At 36.1% G+C, this 25995-nt stretch overlaps 1 protein-coding gene across 4 annotated transcripts in view; it reads right to left on the reverse strand.

The window, feature by feature from the left end:
- The window catches only part of NNT (nicotinamide nucleotide transhydrogenase), an 82736-nt gene that overhangs the window by 49346 nt on the left and 7395 nt on the right, over positions 1 to 25995 (reverse strand). For all 4 annotated transcript variants that reach the window (XM_016161117.2, XM_016161116.2, XM_016161114.2 and 1 more), the window contains exons 3-7: positions 24753 to 24982; positions 22021 to 22238; positions 18646 to 18733; positions 13348 to 13436; positions 9617 to 9804 (exon numbers count right to left, since the gene is read on the reverse strand). In XM_016161117.2, coding sequence (XP_016016603.2) covers positions 9617 to 9804; positions 13348 to 13436; positions 18646 to 18733; positions 22021 to 22238; positions 24753 to 24982 — 813 coding nt within the window. The remainder of the gene's footprint in view (positions 1 to 9616; positions 9805 to 13347; positions 13437 to 18645; positions 18734 to 22020; positions 22239 to 24752; positions 24983 to 25995) is intronic.

Below are 25995 nucleotides of genomic sequence, written 5' to 3' on the forward strand. Positions count from 1 at the left end.
CTGGCAAAAACTTGGCTTTTGCAAATTGAACGCCTTGAGATATTTCTAAATGTAATGCCTACAAAATATGATTGATTAATAGGATATTTTAACGGACTGCACAAATCCCTAAAGATTTATTTAAAGAAGAAACCTAAAAACAAGCTTTTACCTAATAATTAAAGAATGCCATCCTTAAAAATTTATCTTAATAATTTACCTCTAATAGCTGCAAAATTCTGTATAGGTGAAAATCAAAATTAGTCAAGATCTTACCATGGCTTTATAAGCTATGAAAATCTTCACAAAACAATCTACCAAACTTAAATAGTAGCGCAAATAAGGAAATACATGATATTCTTATATAAACAATAGCATCTTTGTGTTCCCTACAATACATGACAAAAAAGCCTTAAAGAAATGGATATCTTTGAAAAATTCAGATAAAAAACATGTTTCTCCTCAGAGAAACCCATGCCAGTCTGCTGCTTCATGGGTGCTGGATTTGTAACTTCATTAGAATGTCCATAGCCTGACAATCTCAGGGACCATCTTCAACCCTCCACATAATCCTGAGACTACCTGGACTTTTTACTGCAAAAGTCAATACACTTTTCAATCCTGTGCACTTGAACTGTGCCCTCAGTAAAAGCCATCTGTTGATCCCCTAACCCCCTCAAAATGTGACTGTATTTGGAGGGAGAGACTTTAAAGAGGTGATGAAGTTAAAATGAGGCCATAAGGGTGGGCCTTAATCCAATCCGACTGGTGTTCTTAAAACAAGAGGAAATGTGGACACAAAAAGTGACACTAAGATCATGTGAGGACATAGCAAGAAGAAAGCCATCTACCTACAAGCCAAGGAGAAAGGCTTGGAAGAAACCAAACCTGCCAACACCTTGACCATTGACATCTAGCCTCCACATTGTGAGAAAATAAATTCCTGTTGTTTAAGCCACCCAGTCTGTGATGTTTTATTATGATGGCCCTAGCAGGATAATAAAATGTTCTCTTATTCCTGAGTACATAGTGAGGCAATAGTTCTCTTGGCCATGTGACTAAGCCTCAGCAAAAGAAAAGTGAGTGGGACTGGTGTGTGCCACTTCCAGGCATCCCACTCACACTCCTCCATGTCCCTTTCCCTGTGGCTGGCTGGGATAGACACAGTGCCCAGAGTGGCCTTCACAGCTTTATAATAATGATGGCAACATTATTATACCTGAATACCCCAGCTGCCCACCAATAGGTCAGCTCTGAGCCAACATACACTTTTGGGTTCATCCGTCATAGCATCTAAACCACCCTAATACTGAAGCACAAGAAAAGATAGGGACAGTAAAACGAAGAAGATACAGAAATGCATATGGTGGAAAGTACTAGTTATTAGCAGTAACTCTACCGGGTGTTACTTCACCAAGGACAGCCTCAGCCTCTCAATCTTTTCTGACTCAGGAACGACCAGCAGAGGAACACAATGCTTCCCCATCTTGCAACATACTTTCAGAGAATAACAGACCAAACTAGAATGTAATTCTATGTCATAAATTTTTCTAACAGAAGATTTGTTAAAGTTAGCCCCCTCTCTAACTGTGCTCAAACATACTCTAAGAAGTCAAGATTGATAAATGGCAATGGAAAACCACATTCTAGCATTCTCTTCGTTATGACAAGTTATCCTGTTGGTGCTGAAAGCTACCAAGAGGTATGCAGACAGCCTGTTGTTACCAATCCTTGGCAATGATGTAGCAACATTTAAGTATTTCTCTCCGCCCTTCGAAATTCTCAAAACTATGAAACTTTGTAGAAGTAATATTACAAAATTCTATACAACCATACTATACAACAATATATTTAAGGGAGAGGAGGATGGTAGATGAATTAGATTACTCAGTAAAAAAAAAAAAAAAAAAATCAGTAATTTTAAAAAAAGATGGAAATCACTGGTCTATATAGTTTGGTCCTGTAAGATCTTAATGCTTACAAAAGAAGGAAAAGAACAATCTAAAAAATCAATCTTGGGGGGAAATTTTCATTTAGTCACCAAAACAATATTATCTTTGTAGAATTTCAAAAATAGAGAGTATATCACTATAATCAATGATTCTCTTGCCTAAAAAAAAAAAGTTGAAAATTTACTTTGGATTTATTCTTTTGCACTATATTTCTACTCCATGTGAAAGACGGATTCCAAGAGACAGGCAGCATCAAATGGAGAACCAGTGTTGATTTTCCAGGAGACTGAAATCTCTCAGGTTGAGTCTCATATGTATAAGGCACTTGTATATCAGAAGAAAACGACCCCCCTCCCAATTCTCCAGAGTCATGTAAAATGACGTAAAGGTCCTTTGAGGAGTCTGTTCAACAGATACTAACCAGTATAGATTAAAAAACAAAAGTACTATTACCCTTTTGGATAATATAGATTGTGCCTAAAATGAGGACCAAGTATATATGATCCAAAGTATTATAATTTATAATCAAGCAATCGATATCTTCCTTCCTCATTAGATAGGACACTTTCTAATTCCTAAGCAGACCTTCCACTACTTCCTAATTCTATCTCCTAAGAGGTCTAACTAACCACTTTATATTGAAAACTGGGCAAGTATCCCAGTTTTGATCATTTAAGAAAGTTAGGTTCCCAGTCTTTTCAAAATTAAAACTGGTATACAATATTATATTAGTTTCAGGTGTACAACACAGCGATCCAACATTTATATACCTTACAATGTGATCACCACACTAGGTCTAGTAAGCATCTGTCATCATGTTTATTTATCACATTATTATTGACTATTTTCCCTTTCCCCTTTTTTACCCATCCCCCCTCCTCCAGCTTCTTTCTGGAAACTAAGAGTTGGTTCTTTGTTTCTATGAGTCTGTTCTTGTTTCGTTTTGATTGTTTGTTTCGATTTTTTTTAATTCCACACATAAATGAAATCATGTAGTTTTATGTTTCTCTGTCTGACTTATTTCACTTAGCATAATATCCTCTAGGTCCATCCAGGCTGTCACAAATGGCAGGATTTCATTCTTTTTTATTGCTGATTAATATTCCATTGTGTATATAGATACTACATCTTCTTTAGCCATTCATCTATCAATGGGCACCTAGGTCGCTTTCATATCTTGGTTATTGTAAATAATGCTGCAATGAACATAGGGGTATCTTTTTGAATTAGTAGTTTTTCCTTTGGATAAATAAGATAATGAATGATCAGAAGGAGAAATTGAGAAAACAATCCCATTTACAAGTATGTCAAAAAGAATAAAATACCTAGGAATACATTTAATCAAGCAGGTGAGAGACCTGTACTCTGAAAATTGTAAGACATCAAAGAAAGAAATTGAAGATGACATAAATAAAAGGAAGGATATACCCTGCTCATGGATTGGAAGGATTAATATTGTTAAAATGACCATACCTCCTAAAGCAATCTACAGATTCAGTGCAATCCCTATCAAAATACCAATGGCACTTTTCTTCCCAGAACTAAAATACATACTCCTAAAATTTACATAGAATCACAAAAGACTCCACATAGCCAAAGCAATCTTAAGAAAAAAGAACAGTTGGAGGTATCACACTCCTTGATTTCAAGCTATAACACAAAGCTATAATACTCAAAACTTATTGTATTGGCACACAAAAACAGGTACATAGATCGATGGAACAGAATAGAGAGCTCATAAATAAACCCTCGCTTAAATGGTCAAATAATCTATGACAAAGTAGGCAAGAATATACAATAAAGAAACGACAGTCTCTTCAACAGTAGTGTTGGGAAAATTGGATATAAGCAAAAAAATGATATTGAATGATTCTCTTAAATCATATACAAAAATAAACTCAAAATAAAGACATAAATATAAGACCTGAAAACTCCCAGAAAACTCCCAGAAAAACTATAGGTAATAAACTATTTGGCATCAGTCTATTATCTTTTTAAATATATCCTCTTGAGCAAGGGAAACAAAAGCAAAAATAAACGAATGGGATTTCAACAAACTAAAAAGCTTCTGCACAGAGAAGGAAACCATCAGCAAAATAAAAATACAACCTTTTGAATAGGAGAAGCTATTAGCAAATGACATTATTTGATAAGGGATTGGTATCCAAAATATATAAGGAACTCATACAACTCAATAACAGAAAAAATAAACAATTTGATCAAAAAAACAATGGGCAGAGGACATTCAGAGATATTTCTCTAAAGAAGACATATAGATGACAGACAGATGAAAAGATCCTCTACATCACTAATCATCAGGAAAACGCAAACCAAAAAAACCACAATGAGATAGCACCTCACACCATTCAGAATGGCTATAATCAGAAAGTCAACAAATAAGTGTTGGCGAAGATGTGGAGAAAAGAGAACCCTTATGCACTGTTGGTGGGATGGCAAATTGGTACGGGCATTATGAAAAACAGCATGGAGCTTCTTCAAAGATAACTAAAAATAGAACTACCATATGACTCAGCAATTCCACTTATAGGTATTTATCTGATGAAAACAAAAACGCTTGGTTCCCAGTCTTAATTTAGCCTCTGTAGTGTTCCATCCAAAACTGAGCCAACAGAGCATTCTCTCTTTCCTTGGATAGCACTGGAAAAGTAAAAGACCTAAGGAAGGCACCCAGAATTATTAGCTCAGCAATACTTGCCGAGCCACTGTTGTGTACAAGGCCATATGCTAAGCACCCACCACCACAGAGATAAACCAAACACTCCAGCTGCATGCACAGGGAGACACAGCAACCGGGGCAATGAGACTGAGAATTACTGGAATGTGAGGCATAGACCAAGTGATGTCAATGCAGAAAAAGGAGTGTTTACTACCCGATAGGAGGAAGCAGAAACCACAGAGGAAGTGGTAACTGAGTTGAATAGGATTTCAAAAAGTAGGGAAGGGCAGGGATAGCATTCCAAAGAGAAGAAACATATTCGTGTAAAAGGCCTGAAAGTCATTGGCCTATCTGAGGTGATCATAGTAGCCAGCATGACTGAAATCATACCCAGAGGGAAATAAATCAGTTTAACATGAGGTCCAAAAGCTAAATCAGGACTAGAAACTGAAAGGTAAGGAATACCTTACCAAGGAGTACAGACTTTATAGCATAGCTGGGGGGAAGGGTTAATATGATCCAGTCCTGATTTTTTTTTTTTAAAATGCCAGTTTATTTTTTTTCATACTATATATCTGTAAATTTTTTTTTAACATTTTATTTTTTTTATTTCCCCTTCCCCCCTTCCCCATTCTGGTAACCACTAGTCCATTGTCCATGTCCATGAGTCTCTGTTTGTTTATCCTGTTCATTTGTTGCTTTTAGGTTTATATCCCATATATAAGTGATATCATGTGATTTTCAACTTTTTCTGTCTGGCTTATTTTGCTTAGTATGATTATTTCAAGGTCAATCTATGTTTCTGCAAATAACAGTATTTCATCTTTTCTTATGCCTGAGTAATATTCCATCGTATATATGTACCACAGCTTCTTCAGCCAATCATCTATCATAGGACACTTCAGTTGCTTCCATGTCTTGGCCACTGTGAGTAATGCTGCTATGAACACTGGTGTGCAAATATCTTTTCGAATATGAGTTTTCAAGTCTTTGGGGTAAATACCCAGCAGAGGGATTGCTGGATCATATGGTAGGTCAATTCTTAGTTTTTTGAGGAAACGCCATACTGTTTTCCAGTGGCTATACCAATTTGCAGTCCCACCAGCAATGTATGAGGGTTCCTATTTCTCCACATCCTCTCCAACATTTGTTATTACTTGTCCTGTTGATAATAGCCATTCTAACAGGTATGAGATGGTATCTCTTTGTGGTTTTGATTTGCATTTCCCTAATAGCTAGCAATGTTGAGCAGCTTTTCATATAATTGTTGGCCATTTGTATGTCCTCTAGTGAGAAGTGTCTGCTCAAGTCCTCTGCCCATTTTTTAATCGGATTGTTTGTTTTTTTGTTCTTATTGAGCCATATGAGTTCTTTGTGCATTTTGGATATTAGGCCCTTATGGGAGGTGTTACTTGCGAATATATTTCCCAATTGGATGGTTGTCTCTTTACCTTGTTGACAGTTTCTTTGGCGGAGCAGAAGCTTTTTAGTTTGATGTAGTCCCATTCATTTATTTTTGCTCTAACTTCCCCTGCCTTTGAGGTCAAATTCATAAAATCCTCTTTGAGCCCAAGGTCCTTGAGTTTAGTCCTTATGTTTTCTTCTATGCATTTTATTGTTTCACAATCCTGATCATTTTAGATGTCTTTATCTAATGATGCTAGGGACCCAAGTGGTCCAAGATAGGGTCATCATTATTAAATAAAACCCCAGACTTTCCAATAGCTGTGGTTCAATTACAAAATAAGGACAATGCCTGAGGTGAGGAAGGGGCGAATGCTAGATGACTATATGATGCTTATGATTTTTTCATAAGGTGGTCATCAGGAAAGGTTTTAAATGGAAACAGTCGTTTCTGTCAGGGTAGCCTTAGTGTATGTTCTAAGTACTCTTAATTCTCACTGGAATTTAGGTGAAATGTGCCTACTACACAATCAGCACTAAACCACTATGATTCCTCCTCTCTGCACTCCAACACTCCCCTCCCTAACTTAATTTAAACCAATCAGATTTCCAACCTGGTTCAGCCTCTTCCTGATTAAATATTCCCAAGTCTATGAAAAGTCTTTCTAACAATAAGAATGCTAAAAAACCTCATGCTCAAAAGATTATGGGCACAGCCTGAACATTATCAGAGTGGGGCTGCCTCACTTTTTATTGATGATTCCAAAGGTCAAGGAGCTAGACAGAAAGGATGGGAGCATTCCCTCATGTGCACAGCACCACAAAATGACTGTTACCTCAGCCCTATCTTGAAGCTATCCATGTTAAGTGAAATTCTAGCCTTTAACCATCACCCAATCCAATCTAGGGAGTCTAGATCATGGTACAAGTATGGAGTACAAAATACCAGGTGGAATAATAACTAGCTGGCTACAGACATTTCATTCTATGTACAGTCTTTGAAAGTATAAGATTACTATTTTTTTTAAATCCACTGACTGATGTGCTTCTAAGAGAGATGAAAATTTACCAACTCCATAAGATTGCTACCTGGAACTAATTATCTGTGTCCCTCTCTCAACATTTTTATCTATGCCAGGCCTTCAGTATAACTATGAGGATCTCGGTCTAAGGAATGTCAGCTTGGAGAACTTCTGACATTTGACTTAATCCCCTTTGGCTCCAACTCAAGGAAAACTTTAGAACAACTTCTGCTCTAAGAGTCTTTCAGGAGGTAGATACACCATCAGGTGACCCATGCAAAGTCAGGACATAAACCTGAAAAAGTATAATGTCAGAGACACTGTTTTTCAAAGAGCATTTATACTATTATATAATCTTTTCAATCTTTTTTTTTAATGCTCATGCTTTCAGTTTTCAGTCCCTCAGAGATAGGAAAGATCTTTAGAATGATCATCTTCTTCCTTATAATATTCTAATTAACTTTTCTTTCTTGAGTTTTCAAAAAACTAACAGAAAAGTCCTTTTCAGACCAGCCTTCCAAGTACAGGCTCTAGATCAATCTACTACCGGTCTCTGCATAAGTTTAATGTGCTCATTGCTTCAGAAAAGGCTGAAAGCAGTAAGAGCTCAATGGACTAGATTAGTAAAATTTCTTCAATAAGTCTTCTTTAAGACTATTACACAATGTGACCTTTTCAAAGTATACTTACAATAAACTACTTATAAAAAATAAGGTAATATGGGAGTAGGCCCTAAAAGCAAATATGTGTTTTATATAAGAAGTTTTGAGTCCTGTCACTCATTTCAAGCTTTACAATCGATAACAACTACATGTACTATATCCAAATTATTCTGTTTTTAGTAAGAGTCAGACAACTAAAAATAGCTTCATGTCCTCATCATTTACTCTATGAGTGTTTTTCAGAGATTCATGGACATGGACAATGGACTAGTAGTTGCCAGAGGGGATGGGGAAGGAGGAAGAAGGGAGATAGATTGGGGGGGGGACTTAAATAATTTCTTTGAATAAATAAACAAACAAACAAACAAACAAACAAATACTTTTTAAAAGCATTTTAGCCCCCTCTGCTGGCCACTTGTTACATCTAGTCAGCTCAAAACTCTCCCCAAGCTACCTATCTAAAGGTCAGATGGTAGCACAGTAAAGGCCACCCGATCCCCCATTTAAAGCCACCTGTGCAACAGCTGAGTCAGGAGCCACCGCCACAAAAGTAAAGGACGAATCCTGAAGTGCTCTCCTGCCACTGATTGTTTATGAGTCCTGTCAGCACTGGCAGATTTCACTATCACCACCCTGGGCTCCTGGCTTACTAATCTGCTTACACCTCTGGTAATCAACCGCAGTTTATTTCTACATTCACAGATTCTTCTATGGGCTGAGCCCTCATCATCCCCTTGCCTGTCTGTTTCACCTAGCTAGTTCTGGTGGGATGGGGAGTCTGGAAAGACCAGCTCAGCTATCAGGTATCACCTAGGTAAACAGTGGACAGAGAGAAGCTTGGGAGGCACATTTTCTCCTACAAGTTCATAGATATGTCAATCAACTTCCTGCTCATGCTTGTACTATAGCCATATTTTGGGGAAAGAGGTGCCAAGAGAGAACTTCTCCTCTCCTATGACCTCATGACAAAGCAATTTCTAACTTCCACAGTCCCCTAGAGAAAGAAAGCAAGGCTCCTTTAGTAGAATCTAACACTAGTAACCATGAACCCTGTAAGCTCTCATTATCTGGCCCACTTTCTTTCAGAAAGGAAGAAAATTAGAGTCAGTATAGTATTCATTATTCAATAACAAAAGGAAAAGAGAAGAGAAGAGGTAAGAATATAAAAGGCAGAGAGTATCTTCACTCCCAGTCTTTCTAGATCAAGCTAGTGTTTGCTGATTAATACATGCTTATTGATTTGACATCAATCATCCATTCAGTAAAACATATTCTTTAGAAAAGGATGTTGCAATGGACTGAAAAGTAATTCCTACCATTGAAAGAGCTCACAATTTGGTTGCAAAGATCAAATATGTCAAAGGAAATAATTAGAAAGTGACAAAGTATTATATTCTTTAGTAAAAAAATATATACTGGAAATTCCATATATACACAGACACACACAAAAAAGCTCCCCTCTTTATCTCGTATATTAAAAAAAAGTAATCATCTCTGATATTAATTGTCATCTCTGATGGAACTCCAGAGCTGTCTTTTTCTCTCCATATTTTTTTAATACTGTTTGAATTTCCTACAATAAGAATGCAGCATCTTAACAAAGAGAACAGAAATCAATCAAAAACTAATTTTTCAAGGGTATAAACAGAGGAAATTGCTTTCAAATATAATTTTGTACACAGAATATGATCTATGAACACAGATAAAAATACACAGAAAAAAAGACTGGAAGAAAATATACCAAATTATCAATGACTGTTTTTCTCTAGGGGCTGCAGGGATTTTGCCTTCCCTGTGCTTTCTCATTTTCTAAAAGGTAAATCAATCATTACTTGAAGAAATTCAAATGTTAAACAATTACTCACCCTCATTTTAAAATATCATTAGTAAAACTGCTGTACTAGAAACCTAACGACATACCTGGAATAAGTGCTGTGCTGATAAGGATGTCCACCTCCTTGCACTGCTGAGCAAAGAGCTTCATTTCAGCTTCAATGAACTCTTTGGACATCTCTTTCGCATATCCACCTTGTCCCTCACCAGATTCCTTCAAGTCTACCTCTAAGGGCTCAGCACCAAGAGATTTGAACTGCTCCAAAGCTGCAGCTCTGGTGATTATTGAAAGGAAAGGAGTGGTTATTTTAGGTCCTTAATACAGGAATTAAGATCATCATTTTTCTATATATATATATATACATATATATATACATATATATATACACACACATATATATATTTTATATATATATACATATATATATACATATGTATATATATATACACACACACACACACATATATATATATATATATTTTTTTTTTTAATGCCTACAGCATCTGATCTTCCTAGGTGGTCTCTTGTCCAAGTACTAACCCTTAGCTTCCGAGATCAGATGAGATCGGGCACATTCAGGGTGGCATGGCCATAGACTACATATACTTTTTTAAAAAGAAAAAACTATACATTTAAAAGTGGAGACTTCTTTCTTTTCCCTACGTAGAGACTTTGTTTTGATGTCTCTGGACTGTTTCACTTTTTTTCTAAAGGAAGGTAACATGATGAATTTTTTTCTGGGAAAAAAAACTATAGGGAATGCCAATTTCTACTTAGCTAAGCTGAAAAAGGAATTTCACTATTGTCAGCTCCAGTAATCCATTATGTTTCTTATGGCCCTACTGTCAATGCTGATGTGAGATCAGACCTATATTAAGATTTGACTTCATTCAAATCCTTCAAGTTAAGGTTTTCATTTGTAAATATTCTGACATATGGGAACTTTCCTCCACATAAATGACTCTTAAGAAATAGTTTAACAAAGTTATTTTTGCCCCTAGTCCTCATTAAACTGTGTTTGAAAAAAGCAACTTGTAAATGGTATAAATGGTAAATGTGAAGATCCAACACATTCAGCTTATGTAAAAATACATTCAGTTTAAAATGAATGAATGAATGAATGAATGCTGGCAAGCATTGTACCAACAAAGATCTCAGCTTTGTGGTGGACAGTGTGTTTTAAGTCACCAACACTCATCCCACTACAGTGAATCTCAAACTCCCCTAGTGACAACAATCGCTCCAAGTATGTGTTAAAAATTCAAATTCCCAGGCCCCTTTCCAGACCCATTGAATTACAACCTCCAGCGTGAGGCCAGAAGTTATATTTTCACCAAGAGCTACAGGTAATCCTTGCCATCAGGGAAGTCTGGGAAACTATGACCCGAGCCCATCGGTCCCTGGCAACTGTCATGGTCAGGGAGTGGATCCAAACGGTAAGACATAAAAGGCAGGACAGAAAGGGTAAGAGATGGTTGAGCAAGAGGCTCTCTCCCTTTCTGCTGGCTTGAACAAGGAAGCTTGTGGTCAACTTGTGACCACAGGCGGAATCAGCCAAAGCTGAGGACAGCAGAGAAGAGAGACAGAAAGACCCTGATCCTGCCTAGCACCAGTGAGCTGCTAACTCTCGTGTGAAACAGGAGTTGTTCCCCATGAATTTTCACTTTGGAGAAATAATACATTTTCTTATAGTTTAAGCCAATCAGATTTGGTGTTTTCTACTCCTTGTAACTAAAGGAATAGAACTCTTTAAAAAGTTTTAGAAATGTTTACTATTTTTAATGAAGATGAATTCAAAATGATATATATGCATGTGTTATACGTAAAATGATCCTGATGTTATTCGAAAGGCAGCTCCATAAAAATCTTTACGCAATTACGAAAAAAAAATTATTAGCAATTATACCTGGCTGGTAGTATTATAAAATATATTTTTTATTTTCTTCCTTATGGTGCTCAATATTTTTCAATAAGGAACATGCATGTATTAGAAACACAATGCTATTTTGGAATTTTGCCCTCAAAATAATATCATTTTAAAATATTACATCGAAAATTTAAATGTGAATATCCTTTGACACAAAATTCCATTTCTAGGCATTTATCCTAAGAAAATGCGATATCGCCAAATACACGTTTATGTATACATACATATATGTATGTATATGTGTGTTTACAGAATGTTGTTTATATACAGTAAAAATGTCCATTTATAGAAGACCAGTTAAATAAATCACCGTCCTTTTATACAATGGACTCTTTTGCAGCTATTAAAAATATTTATAGGTAAAGATCTTCATGACCTACTATTAAGTAATGTTAAATAGTACCATTAGTAAAATTACATTTTTAATTAATGTGTAGAAAAGGGAACATATAATAGAATGTTAATAATTATCTCTAGGTAGTAGAATTTTAGAGTATTTTATTTTCCTTTTATATACTTTTTTATATTTTTCTGAATTGAAAGAATAAGAATATATTATGTTTGTGATCAAAAAGAATGTAAAGTGGACAAGTTATAAAATTAATGTGTATTTCCTTTTATAATATATAAAATATAAAGGACTAATTAACCTTACTTCAAAAAATTCTTGAAAAGAACCAATAAAACAAAGCATATAGCACAATCCCTAGAAGAGAGTAAGCATTTAGTACAGATGTCTGAAAACTACAGCTCTTAACCTGCCAATTATTTTTGTAAATAAAGCTTTATTGGAACACACACATACACACACAATGAAAGATAAAAAAGAAAGAAAAGTTTCTATATTTCTAAACTTTGGAATAAAGACATTAGGCAAGATAGGGGAATCTCCCAGCAATTTGAAAGAATTAAAAAATCACGCCCTGTTAATGTCACTGGGTGATGAGTTGTCCTTAGGTTTTTGGATGTTTAACTGAAAATGTATATCATTCAGTTTTCCAAAAAAGAGTTTATAATCAAGTATGTGTTCTCAACATTTGAATTATGCATTTATGATATGATGCCAGTCTCAAAATAGTTATTAATGAGCTACATCCTTAGAAAAGTACTTCACCACATCTTTCTTCATTGTGGATTTGAGTTACTTAATAAAGATAAATAAAAATAGAGTTAAGCTACAGCCATATTCTACCTGTCTACCCTACATACAATCTAAACCAATGACATTAATTAACTTAATAAATTCTTAGCAGTTAACCTGACACCGAGTTTCAAATCATCTCTAAGTCAAATATATATGAATTTCCACTTCAAGACTATCATCCACTATAATGAAAATTTGAACATGCTTTCTTTACGTTTAGAGGTCTTCAAAAACTTCACATCAGCAAACACTAAAAATTAAAAGATAGGACTAACGGCATTCTTAATTCTGGCTTTCCTTGGCTTATGTCCTGGTTACCTTGGAAATGCCTTTTCTTATTTCAACAGGATAGCTTATCATTAGTACATCACTTTTCCAAACTGCAGGTAATCACTACAAACCATATTCTTTGGAACATTCTTTACTCTGAAAAGTCACATTCCTTTCAATCGATGTTAAATCAGCATGAAGAAACAACACTGAGTACAAGTTGCTACTTTTCAATTCTTTTGTCGTTGGTTTTCTTTTTCATTATTTCTGCTGTATTGCATCTGGCTTCTAATTTTTTTCCCACTGAGTAACATTTTTTCACTTTGAGCTAACTTTGAAAAAGTGGAAACACTTTTAAAAGGGTTATCCAGCAGTTTTCAATGTGCTACTTCACTTTATAAATTCTAAGGAAAGTATAACATCCACCTGAAACAAAATGGTTTTACCTTAACAGCAATCTCCAGTGATGCACTTACCTCGTGTCAAATCCTCGAACAATTGCACCCATTGACTTGGCTGCGCCTGCAGAAGCAAGCCCAGCAACGCCACCACCAACTATCAGAATCTAGGGGAAAAGACAGAACTAGTATGTTTTTAATTAAGTTCATTACCAACTGATTATGAAAAATAATCAGCTAATAACTATCAGTGCCTGCTACACAATTAGCAGCCGAAAATATACCAGGTGGTGGTGGTGGTGGTGGTGGTGGTGGTGATCACCCTTCACTAAATACACTGAAACAACGGACTACTCTTTAACTGAACCATCATTGCTTTTTAAAATTTATCAAAGTTAAGACTGATAACAAAGGCCAACAACCTTCACTAAAAATAGCCTGACAATCAGCTTCTCAGTGTAAAAGCTACATACAACAGTGATCAGTGTTTACATTATTTTAAAAATTAACAGGTTCATTCACACCATATAAAAGCTACTTCTAACATTCCCAGTGCAGCATTCTAGCTACCCTATCCCTCTCAAATTTTAAGGTTTTACTGTGGTCATAATCTACCAAAATATGTTTCGAAAATGGGTACAACTTTAGTGAAACACCTACTCCTACCCCTGTCTTGAGATCACATGCTTCTAAAGCAGCGGTCCTCAACCTTTTTGGCACCAGGAACGGGTGGTCCTATGAGAATCTAATGCCTGATGGTCAGAGGTGGAGCTGAGGCGGTGATGCTAGTGCTGGGGAGTGGCTACAAATACAAGTGAAGCTTCTTCGCTGGCCTGCCGCTCACCTCCCGCTGTATGGCCTGGTTCCTAACAGGTCACGGACAGTACTAGTCTGAGGCCCAGGGGTTGGGAACCCCTGCAAAGGAATAGCAAGTGGCCAACCACATAATTTTGAACTATCCTGAATGGATTGTACCTGAAATCCAAAGCAATGTAATTAATCTCCCTAACTGTGTAAGGATCAGAGCCAAGGAAACCAAAGAATTCCTCAGAAATAAGAATCTTCCCCATGTTCTAAGAAACCAAATAAGAACAACGTTGTCTCCAGTCTAGAATGGGCCATCAGAGAAAAGTCCTGTCATACTTCCCAGTCAGTTGAAAGCAATTCCTTGTTGCTGTAAAAAAAAAACAAACAAAAAAAAAAAAAACAACCATCCACAGAAACAGTGACATTTATAAATTCCTACCCACCCATCATGCCGACACCTCCTTCTGCCACTTTAAAAAGACTAGACTGGTCAAACTGGGCTCTAGTGACCCATAGGCAGTGTCTCAGAAATCCTATTAATTGCTTTTGACAGTGATGGTTTGTTTGAGGGGACAGGGAGAGTCAACAGGAAAGGCAACAAAGAGAAACCAAAGGGAACAAAGCAGGTTCTGGGTTCCAAGGCACTAACCCCACTCCATACACTGAAGCCCCACCACTGCTAAAACAACGAAATAAAGTAAAATCACAGGACTAGGCCAAGTTACCCTGAATCAAGAAATAACAAAAGACCCCATAATTTAAAAGACAGAATGGCACAGAATAAAGCAAATGTAATCTTACAAAAGGAAATTACTCTTTCTCTGCAGAAATTATTCTTTCTCTGGGGTGAAGGAAGACAAGGACTGAGTCAGGGAGCTTAGGTTCAAATCCTGACTCCATTATGAGCTAGTTCTGGGAGAGACCTTCAGCAAGCAGCTTAGCAACTGCAATAAGGCAGTCAAAACCCCTTCTCAGAAGGTTGTTACATTAAACGATGGAATCAAAAAGACTGAGTGCTGTTACATCAGATATATACTAAAAAAAAAAAAAAAAAAAAAAAGAGTAGGGGAAAGGTTGAGGGAAAAAAACGACCCTTAGAATGTTCTCGAATTCCAGTCATGTAACCTGTTCCTCCTCTCAAGCTTCCCCATCTCTGTAAAGGGCACTAACTGCACACACAATTGCTCACACCAAAATAGGGGGGTAATCTTTAACCCTCCCTTTGTACATATTTCCTCCTACAATCCAACAGCACATACAACTGGCATTACCCTCCAAATACCTCTCAGTCCAGCTCCTTCTCTATCTCTCTATTGCCACCACCTTCCCAGGGCACTATTTTTGCAACCAATTCTAATAGATCTCACCTCCATTCTTCTTCTTACTACCCATTCACCCACAGAACAGCCTGGTGATTTTTTTAAATCCTTGTGAGATATTGGAAAATATACATATATTGGTCTCTGCCCCTGGTTCCTGGCACAGGGCTCCTAAAACCCTTGTAATGTCTTAAGTAAGAAGAGCACTAGGAGCATTTTTTGTTAATATTTGGTCTCTGACCCTCATTCCTGATGGATTTCCTAAATACCTTGGAATTTCCTGAGTGACAGCAGTGTCTTTAATTCTAATGAGGTGACTCTTAGTGGGCTCCTAGATGGAGACTGGTCACCAAAAAGACCAAGCCATGGTTAAAAGCATGGTTAAACGCTCCACCACCCATTCTCCAGAGAGGGGAGAGAGGCTGGAAATGCAGTTAATGATCAATCATGTCTGCAAGATGAAGCCTCCATAAAAATACCAAAAGTACAAGGTTTGGAGAACTTCTAGGTTGGTGAACTTAAGGAGGAGCTGGTGTGTCAGAAAGTGCACAGAAACTCAGAGCCCCCTCCAACATACCTTACCCTGCTCATCTTTCCCAACTGGATGTTCACCTGTATCCTTCAATATATCCTTTAATAATAAGCTAGTGAACAGTAATTGAACTGTCTTGATGAGTTCTGTAAGCCACTCTAGGAAATGAATCAAACCCAAGAAGGGAGCCGTAGGAATCTCTGATTTATAGCCCATCTGTAACAACCTGAACTTTCAATTGGTGTCTGAAGTGGGGAGGGGCAGTCTTACGGGACTGAGCCTTTAACCTATGGGATCTGATACTATCTACAGGTAGACAGTGTCAAACTTGAGTTAAATTGTAGGACACCCAACTGGTATCACAGAATTAGTGACCAGGAGTATCAGAAGTGAAGTGTTCTATATGAAAGAAAAGGAGGAACACAGAAGAATGGGGTTTTCCCAAAACAATCTTAAATCATTTCCCTCACCTGCAAGAGGATCTGGACTCTATAACATGACCTATAAGAGAGGCCTCACCTCATCCAGCCCCAGCCTACCACATCATCTCAGATCATCTCAGATCACTCTCTACCATGCTCGCCACACTCCAAGACTAATGGCATTCTTTATTCTTCTAGAACACAATGAATTCTTCCCATCTCAGCGCCTTTTGCATGGAATCCTAAACTCTTGGTTTCTTTCTTCTCATCTTTTGGGTCTCAGCTGAAATGTTAGAGGAGCCTTCCCCATCAGCCGAACTAAAGAAGCTTGCTCCCAATACTCACTATCATATCATCATGTCCACTTCTTTTATATCTAAAAATCTCTCACATACTTATTTGATTATTTATCACCTCACTGTGGCCTCTACTAGAACAAGTTTCACGTGGCAGGGACCTTGTTTGCCTTGTTCATGCCATATCCCCAGCTCCTAAATAGCGCCTGGCATATCCTGAGCCTGCAGCTGATTGATTTTGGCTCCGTGTTTGAAGGAAAACCAAGTAAAATATTATGCAATCTACCTTAATGAGTCCAACTAGCATCTAATTCTTCAATATCAAAAAAGATATTTCTGACATGTAACCTAAGTCCCTTAAGCTGCAACTTAAATTCTTAGTAAAGACAGACACTTCACCTTTTTCTGCTTTTCTACCTTTTAAATGCTGATTGAGTCTCCTTCCTTTAAGCCTCTTCTCTTTTGTTTCACTTTTTGATCACATTTATTCACATTATTTCCTCTCAACTTCCACATATTTCAAGAAAGATTCTAACCAAAACTTTCTGCATAAAAGCATTCCGCCATTTCAAGAACAGCCTTGAACTTCTGGCCACCATGAGTGCCAGGCCTTTTCATGTGACCCTGAGACAACTCAAAATGGAACCACTTCACAAATACAGCTCTGTGTTGCTTGCTCACACTTTCCTAAGTACTCTAGTCTCTACTCCACTTGCCATCTTCTTTACCTGGCCTGTTTTTAAAGCAATTAACTAGATTTCTCAAAGCTGCTATTATCTTTTTATCATTTTTCTAGGTGACTTATTTTGTGTGAGAACTCTTGGTTTATAATGACTACATACTTAAAAGCAGAAAGCACCAAGTAAACCTATCTTCTACAGACAGACTATACTCTTTGGGTAGATGATAACATTTAAAGTACTGTTTCTTATGCACCCCTATGTTCATGGCAGCACAATTTACAAAAGTCAAGATATGGAAGCGACCTAAATGCCCATCAACAGATGTAATAAAAAAATTACAGTTCATATATATGATGCAATATTACTCAGCCATTTAAAAAATGAAATTCTACCATTCACAACGACATGGGTGGACCTAGAGGTTATTATGCTGAGTGAAATAAGTCAGACAGAGGAAAATAAATACCATATGATTTCACTTATATGCAGAGTCTAAGGAACAAAAAGAACTAATTGAAAACAGACTCACAAATATAGAGGATAATTTGGTGATGGCCCAAGGAGAGGGAGGTTGGGGGGCTGAGAAGAAGGGATGAAGGGTTAAAGAAGTACAAATTAGTAGTTAATAGATGGTCACTGGGATGGGGAGCACGGCATAGGGAATGCAGTCAGCAGTAATGTAATGGCTAGGTGTAGAGCCAGAGGAGAGAAAGAGCAATTAGGGGGATCATTTCATAAATGATATAAATGTATAACCAATGTACTGTATACTTGAAACTAATAAAATAAAATTAAAGTTCTGTATCCTATGTCATACTTATATATTGTCATTTAGTGTACGGAGTTTTGAGGGGTCACGACACAGTCTACTCTTTCACCTACCCATGCCCACCTCTTGTCAACGGCTCCTCTCTGCTCTCAATCTACATTTTTAAAACTGCACCCTCTTCCCCAACCAAATATCCTGATTACACAATCTCCCATTTTCTGTCCTCTTGACCCAAAATTTGACAAAAAGTGAGGAAACCCATAATGTCGCAAATCATTAAGAAATTGTGAATTTGCTGAATGGTATCTTGAAGTTTTTTTTTTTAATTAGTAGTAAATGGGCTACATGGAACAAGTTACCAAAATTCATTTAAGAATTCAAATTAGTAAGTCAAAAACAGAAAAAAAGACTAGAAAGTCTAGAAATGTCACATAAATCACCAGTATGAAGTTAACGCATAAAAAAATATTTTAAATAGTTGTATTTTAAGACTATAAATACTCTGCCTTTAATTCATATTATAAACAAATATTAAAAGTTTTACCTACCTTAGCTGGAGGAACTTTTCCAGCAGCTGTGATTTGACCAGTAAAAAATCGTCCAAAATGATTTGCTGCTAGTACAACAGCCTTATAACTTTAAAAAAAAAAAAAAAAAAAAAAGATAAATAAATGGATAAATAATTCCATAAAAGCTCTTAGGCTTATATATTATCATAAGTCATCAATTACAATTTAATCATCAAAGAATAAGAATAATCACTAACATTTCTATAGTACCTACTATGTGTCGAAAGCAATTCTAAGTGCTATATGTATACACTTACACCTTTAATCTTCACAACAATCGTATGGATAAGTAGAATTACTATCTTCATTTTATAGAAGAGGAAATTGAGACGCAGAGAGATGAAGAGACTTGCCCAAAGTCCCTTAGCTAGTAAATGGCAGAGCCAGAAGCCTAACCTGGCATCCTGCCTACAGATGCACACTCTTAGCCATGATGCCCCCTGGCTTTTTTTATAACGAATACTACAGAAGATCAATTGTGGTTTAAAAAAAAAAAAAAATGAAAGAAAGACAAGAGAAGGCTAACAATGGTTTTCTTTGGGTACAGATACTTCAAACTTTCCATTTTACTTTACTATACTGTCCAAATTTTCTTTGATAACTATACAGTATCTATATACTAGGGGGAAAACTTTACAATTAAAAAATTAGATTGACTATATGCTTGTATATAATAAAAGTGCAACCTCAGAACAACAACAAAAAAAAACACTTCCCTTGAATTACTAATGGCTTCAACCTTTTCTATAATTCTCTAATCCTTGGTTTCCTCTGTATAAAGTGGGGACAAAAAGAGCATCTCTTAGTGGTGTTGTGAAGACTAAATGAGTTAATGCACATAAAAAGTGCTTAGCTAAAGCCTGTCATAGTAAGTGTTGACAAATGTTAGTGTTTTTAGCTAAAGAAACACTCTATACAAGAAAAACTAGTAAAATATACCATCTTTAGTTTAATAGGATATTTTTAACATATTACATTAATTTAATTTTCATATCACTTTATACTTAGAAGCACCATTACATATTCTCACCTGCTAACACACACTCTACCTTAATATTATTATGCAACCATTTAATGATAAGAGCCACCTGCTAGCTGACAATAAAACCTTTCCCTGATCATATTTTTATAAAATAATATTTGATGTAATAATTGATGCAAAAGCATGTAAGAGTTATTACTATTACTTTAAATCATATTAGAGCAACAAACAATATTTTAGAAATTGCGCGATTTGTTAATCTCATTTCTGAATCCAAGTGATAGAAATTTCCAAAGAGCAAACATGACAAAGATCCAAAGGCCACTATAAGAAATTAATTTTGGAATTAATGTTTGAAAAAATTGTTACTACACTAAAAAAAAAAAGAGAGAGAGAGAGAGAGAGACTAATTACACAGAAAATGCACAAGAAAGCACTGAGAGTGAAAAAAGTGATAAAAGTAGATCTTTTGTATGAGATCAAAAAAGCTAAGAATGAACATCAATGAACTGGAAGGAACACATCTTCACTATAATATACACATCTTCACTGTGTATGAGTTAGACAGATCATGATTTATCACACATGGTGTGGCTAAGTATACTAAATGCTTCATCTCAAATTATGCCCTTCACCCATATTAGCTGAGGACATAAGACAGTGATTCTTTAAATCATGTCCCATGGATGCCCAGAGGTTCAAATTTCAGCCAACTCTGGGGCTACAGCAGGTGGAACAGAGAATAGACGTGCTTCTGGACACCCCTCCATCCCTCAATTCTACTCAGGACACTCTGCTCTTAGCTGATTTGTTCATATTGCCTTGTAATATTTTATTTGCTCTAAAAGATTCTGCAGCTAAAAACCACTGGGCTAGAACCACTGGTTTTGATAATCTCACATTTGTGCATTTCACATGACAAAATCAATAGCACCCTTAAAATTTTACACTGTACATCTTCTATATAAAATTTAAGTCCCACATTGCATAACATAACTCTCCTACAAACTAGATACATATGGCAAAAATTTATTTTGTCCCTTATATGTAATTTACATCACCAAAAAAAATCTTCAAACCAACCATTTGCCATATTACATTAAGGACAACAAAATGCGTTTTTACCTCGTCATTTTTGTTTATTGCATCTCATTTATATACAAAGTAAATAGCTGAAACTCAAAGTAGAATTTGTGGCACACTTAATATGCTACATCTAAGATATAAAACCTAAGAAAACTTTCAGCTCGTGTATCAGGCCATGAAAGAGTTTATTCAGGTTAGACTTTTTTTTCATGCACTATTTTATTTTTTAAACATTTTCATTTCTTAGTGCCTCATTCATATTAGCAAACTGTCACCACTGATAGTTTTTGTGCTTAAAATCTAATTCAACTAGCTTTTTAGATGAGCTGATTTCATAAGCATTATCTGATCTCCACACTTTTCCCACTCTTTCTAGGCACAGTCAGCAACACACTGCGCTCATACAGCTATTCCTACCCCTCCCCTATGGCAGGCATGATTACTCAGTCATAGCCACATTCTTCTCTGCACCATGGGCCTTAGAATCGTTGTCAGCATAGCACTCCAAGCTATAAACAGGGAATGCATTAGTGATGGCAGGCAAATGATGTTTATTACCATCTTGGCCTTAAAGATAACAGGACATAGTTTTCTCTCAGTTATCAATAAAGGTTTTGACATCAGATGAAAATTCTTCAGCTGCAGACATTTTCTCCATTCATTAACTATTTTATGAATTTACCTAAGCAAAACCTAATTAAAATGGTAAATCTGCTAATATGTATATATTAGATTGAACCATAAGAAATTGCCATTATACAACCATTTCTGACCTATAAAAACAGAAATTTATGTTAACTAAACTTATTGTGGTAATCATTTCACAATATATACATGTTTCAAATCAGTATGTTTACATCTTAAACTTATACAAGGTTATATGTCAATTATATCTCAAAACTGGAAAAAAAACAGCAATTTCAACCCAATGTATATATGTATATGAAATATAATATATTCCTCATACATATATATAGGAAATACAGTATATTCCTTATACAAATAAACTGACAGTCATTTCCTTTGCTATAAGAAAAAATACTACTTCTCTTCTACATACGAAGATTAAAAAGGAGCATATAATAGAGTACAATGTGAAAAATCATTTCCTATCTGATGACCATAAAACAAAAAATGAGTCTTAAAAATAATTTAAGTGCACTCTCAAATGGCTGCAATCTCCAAAAGTTATGCAAGTAAAATAACTGTAACAGAGAAGAGCTACAGCAAGCATGTTTCTGTAGCACCACTGTTCTTTTGTTCAATTGAAATTGAAAAGAACTTACCCAGCGATGTTGGCCATGGAGCTTAGCGCATCATATCCCTGAGCAATTGTAACTCTTGGAACCTGGTCCATTGCCAAAACTGTAGTTTTTCTTTTGGAAAGTTTATTTAGCAAGTCTGGATTTTGGGCTGGATAAATAAAACTAATCAGTGTTCCCGATGTCTTTAAAAGGTCTGCTTCATGACTATCTAATACTGGATTAATCATGGGGGCTCGCACCTGAGAAAAAAGTCAAGTCACCAATTAAAAATGTAAACACCTTTACCATATTTTTAAGTAAACAGGACAATTTAAATAAGATGCCATGATTGAAATAATGCTCCAGAAGTAATCTTTCAGCAATAAATTTCTGACTAAATTCTTAACCAGGATAAGGCACGCAAAGATCCATGCCACCAAAGATCCTCTGACTGATGATGAGCTGTGCACCATCTGAGGGCACACACCTGAAAATGTCGGGACACATTTGACAATCAACTGTAGAGCAGTGGGAAAAGTATGTAAGTTCTACGACAAACCTCTAATCCCAAAACCTGTTACTCTGGTATGATTAAGAGACATTAGAACAAACAAGACAGTTTTTGTTGTGTATTCAAAGATTCAATTATTGCTAATTTTAACAAGCACAAACATTTGCAGTGTTGAAAAGAACATTACAAACTAAAATCTCCATGGTCATATGTATAGATTTATGTCACCTTAAAATTCCAGGCAAATTTTTATAGATGAACACAATCATAGTAGCCTTGCTGAATTGCTTTTAAGCAAAAAGCAACAACATACTCTGTTAAATATCAAGTCAATGCATATACACTTCACATGCTTGAAAGTTTCAAACGCCCATGCTTTAAAGCCAAATTGTTTAAATTCCATTTTTAAAGTGTTTTAAAATGTGTTTTATATCCAAGTTTAAAATCGGTTTTCAATGAAAGTATACCATTTCATTAGCTCCCAGTTCGTAGTAGTGCCTTTAGGCAAGTAAGCACAGTAAAAAACAGCTCTGGAACTTAAGTTTTACAAGGAAATACAAACACAGACACTGGGTCAATACTTTCATTTCACAGCATTTCATCTCATTTTCTCTATGAGACATCTTATCTTTTATGTACATTTTGGTTGTTGATGTGGTGATGCATGTGATTTTAGGTTCTGGACTTTAATTAAGACTCTCTAACAAGGTCTATCTGTCTTCAGTAAGACTCTATAATATAGATTTAATAAAAATTAGAGGATGGTGACAGAAAGAAATCTAACTATGGAAGGTGAACACACAATGCACATATATATATGCCTTATTGTTAAAATGTACAGCTGAAACTTACCAGATTTCACTTACCAATGTCATCATAAAAATAAATTAATTAATTTTAAAAAATTAGAAGACAACTTCGAATTGATACTACTAGCCCCTATCAAATGCTCAGCTGAGACTATTGGCAACTGAGTGACTTAAGCCAACAGAATGATTCCATGAATGTGCTTTTTAGATCACTAGTTCCTCGGGATGTTAATAAGTTTAACTCAAAAGAGAGGCCCCAAGGTCAAGTAATTTATTAATGCAAGTATAGTTATATAAGTTTCTATATTATAGGATTCCCCAGTGCTTTTAACATGCCCACACACACCATAAATCTCTAAAAGGAACACAGACCATTGCCAAAAATTATGTGCACCCTACCAATCCTTTTTTATGGGCATCTCAAAAGGTTTTGATCCCTAAACCATACATTAGAATGAGTTGTACTATTTTTCTATCTCCCCTAAGTGCTTTCACTCTACCAAGTTATATCGCCAAGTATTTGTACAGCTAAACACTTTAAAAGCTTTAGCTAAATTACAATTTATCCCCATGCCATTAATTTTACTATTAATTTTCAGTAGCATAAAACAGTTTTGTCTTCTGCAAAACCACTAGTTAAGACTCTATCGAGATATTCGGTGGACTTTATGTTTAAAAAAAAAAAAATACTATGCGATTGATTCCTGAGAATGAACGCAGGAGAAAAAGCTCATGTTTCTCAAAAAAAAGTGAGGAGTTTATTTTAACGTGATAATCATGCTTATATAATCCATACTTCCCTGTCAGCCTTGGTTGCAGAAAACTTAAGATTTAAATTAACATTCGACTCTAGTAATTATCTATGCTGGACTCATAATACAGTCTCCCTTTCCCTATATGATTTTTTACTTCGGATTTATTTTTAAAGTTCTTCATCATATAGATTTCTATTATATATTAAGACTTTTTATTAAAGTAGGTGAGGTTACTTGCCACTCAGCCCAATGCTGCTTTCTCCAGAATAGTCCTGCCCTTTCTAAAAATAGCACTAAGATCAGTTAAATCACTGTTCCTTCTAGGTAGCAAAAGATCACTGTACATTCAGTCCCAAGAGGAGTTGAACTACTTTCTTTCTATTTTAGTAGCAATTAAATACTCACCTGTGGGTATTCTGGATACATATGAACCATGTAGTACCTATTTTCCCTAGCCAATTAAAAGGGAATTTCCACATAGCAAATGTAAAAAGAACACTTTTTCTCTTTCCATGGTTAAACAAAGATCACATGGCCTGATTAAAGTTCTACTGAAACATGAAGAATATTCTCAACATGCAATCACATCTTTGAAAGAAAGGCATATGAAAAGCTATTACAATAGAGTCGTTTAATTTTTCCATGAAAAGATTTTGAAAAGTCAGCATGCCATAAACAAGAGGGGAAAGGAATAATTACTTTGACCACCAAATCTGAAGCCAGCACTTCCTTCGTCCCTTGGATTTGGGCACCTGCCGCTCTGTAGTGATCATCTGAGAACTTAGAAGCTTCTCCCGCACCCGATTCCACAACAACATTAAAACCCTGCTTGACCAGGATCTGAACGCCAGCAGGAGACAATGCCACTCGCTTCTCATTTTGAAAAATCTCCTTGGGGATTCCAACCGTCAGTTGCTTATATGGAATTCCTACAAGGGGGGAAGGGGGAACATTTCATAAAAAACAATATCTTAACAACAGAGTTCGGGAAATGGAAATGGGCAATCTACTCTAAATATACTGTACATACAAGTTACTGTTCAAAATGATGATCATGATCCATAACCATAATTATTTGCCTATTTTTCGATTGATGAGAAGTTTTTATGCCCACTCTGCTGAAAATTCTAAATATTTTATTCAACCAAATAGCTCTCTTCAACACACATGACTAGCTTAGTTAATTCTCAGGGAAAAAAATGAGTTGAGAGACCACTCAACATGCTAACACCCACACTTCAAATTAACCCTCTCAGGTTTATGATCTCCTTATCTTTATTAATAAGGAAAACAGGAGTGGTTAGCTGTTTTGAAGGACAACCCTATACTAAATACTCTAATAGCCTGTCACACCCAGAGTCCCTTTCCTGGCAATTTGGCTACAGGTAATTTCCTCATAGGTTTCTAAGTGTTGTACCTTGAGACCTTACATTCTTGGCCACAACTAATTAGACCAGGGATTAGCAGTTGGGTGAAAGATCATAGTCTATAGGACAGATGTGAGGAAAACCAGCAGCCTATGAGAAGACTTATACAGGAACTTAGTGAGAGGACACTCCATGTTGGCCAGTGACTACCCAACCCAATCAGGTTCTCCCTCAGGAAGTCTGAATGGGAGACCCACAGAAAAGGACAGAGAGAGTAGGATGGTACAGCAGCTATTTGTAAGTGCAGCCATAAGGTATTCAAAGGGAAGTCAGCAAGCAATGGTAGTAGAAACATGAGTAATCAAGGTGCAAGGAGAGAAGATGAGTCATAGCTACAAAATCCAGAATGACATCTCACTTCTCCAACAAATAGATGAAGAATTTCCTGGGCTCCCATACTTCTCAAGAATCCATGATAAGCCCTCATCACAAAATATAACCTGATGTGATTCTATTCCATGCAACCCAAAAGAGCCTCCGGTATGCAGAGTTATTTATATACGGTTCAGACCAGC

This window comes from Rousettus aegyptiacus, unplaced genomic scaffold, assembly GCF_014176215.1.
Source record: "Rousettus aegyptiacus isolate mRouAeg1 unplaced genomic scaffold, mRouAeg1.p scaffold_m13_p_8, whole genome shotgun sequence".
In the NCBI taxonomy this organism is placed as follows: domain Eukaryota; kingdom Metazoa; phylum Chordata; class Mammalia; order Chiroptera; family Pteropodidae; genus Rousettus; species Rousettus aegyptiacus.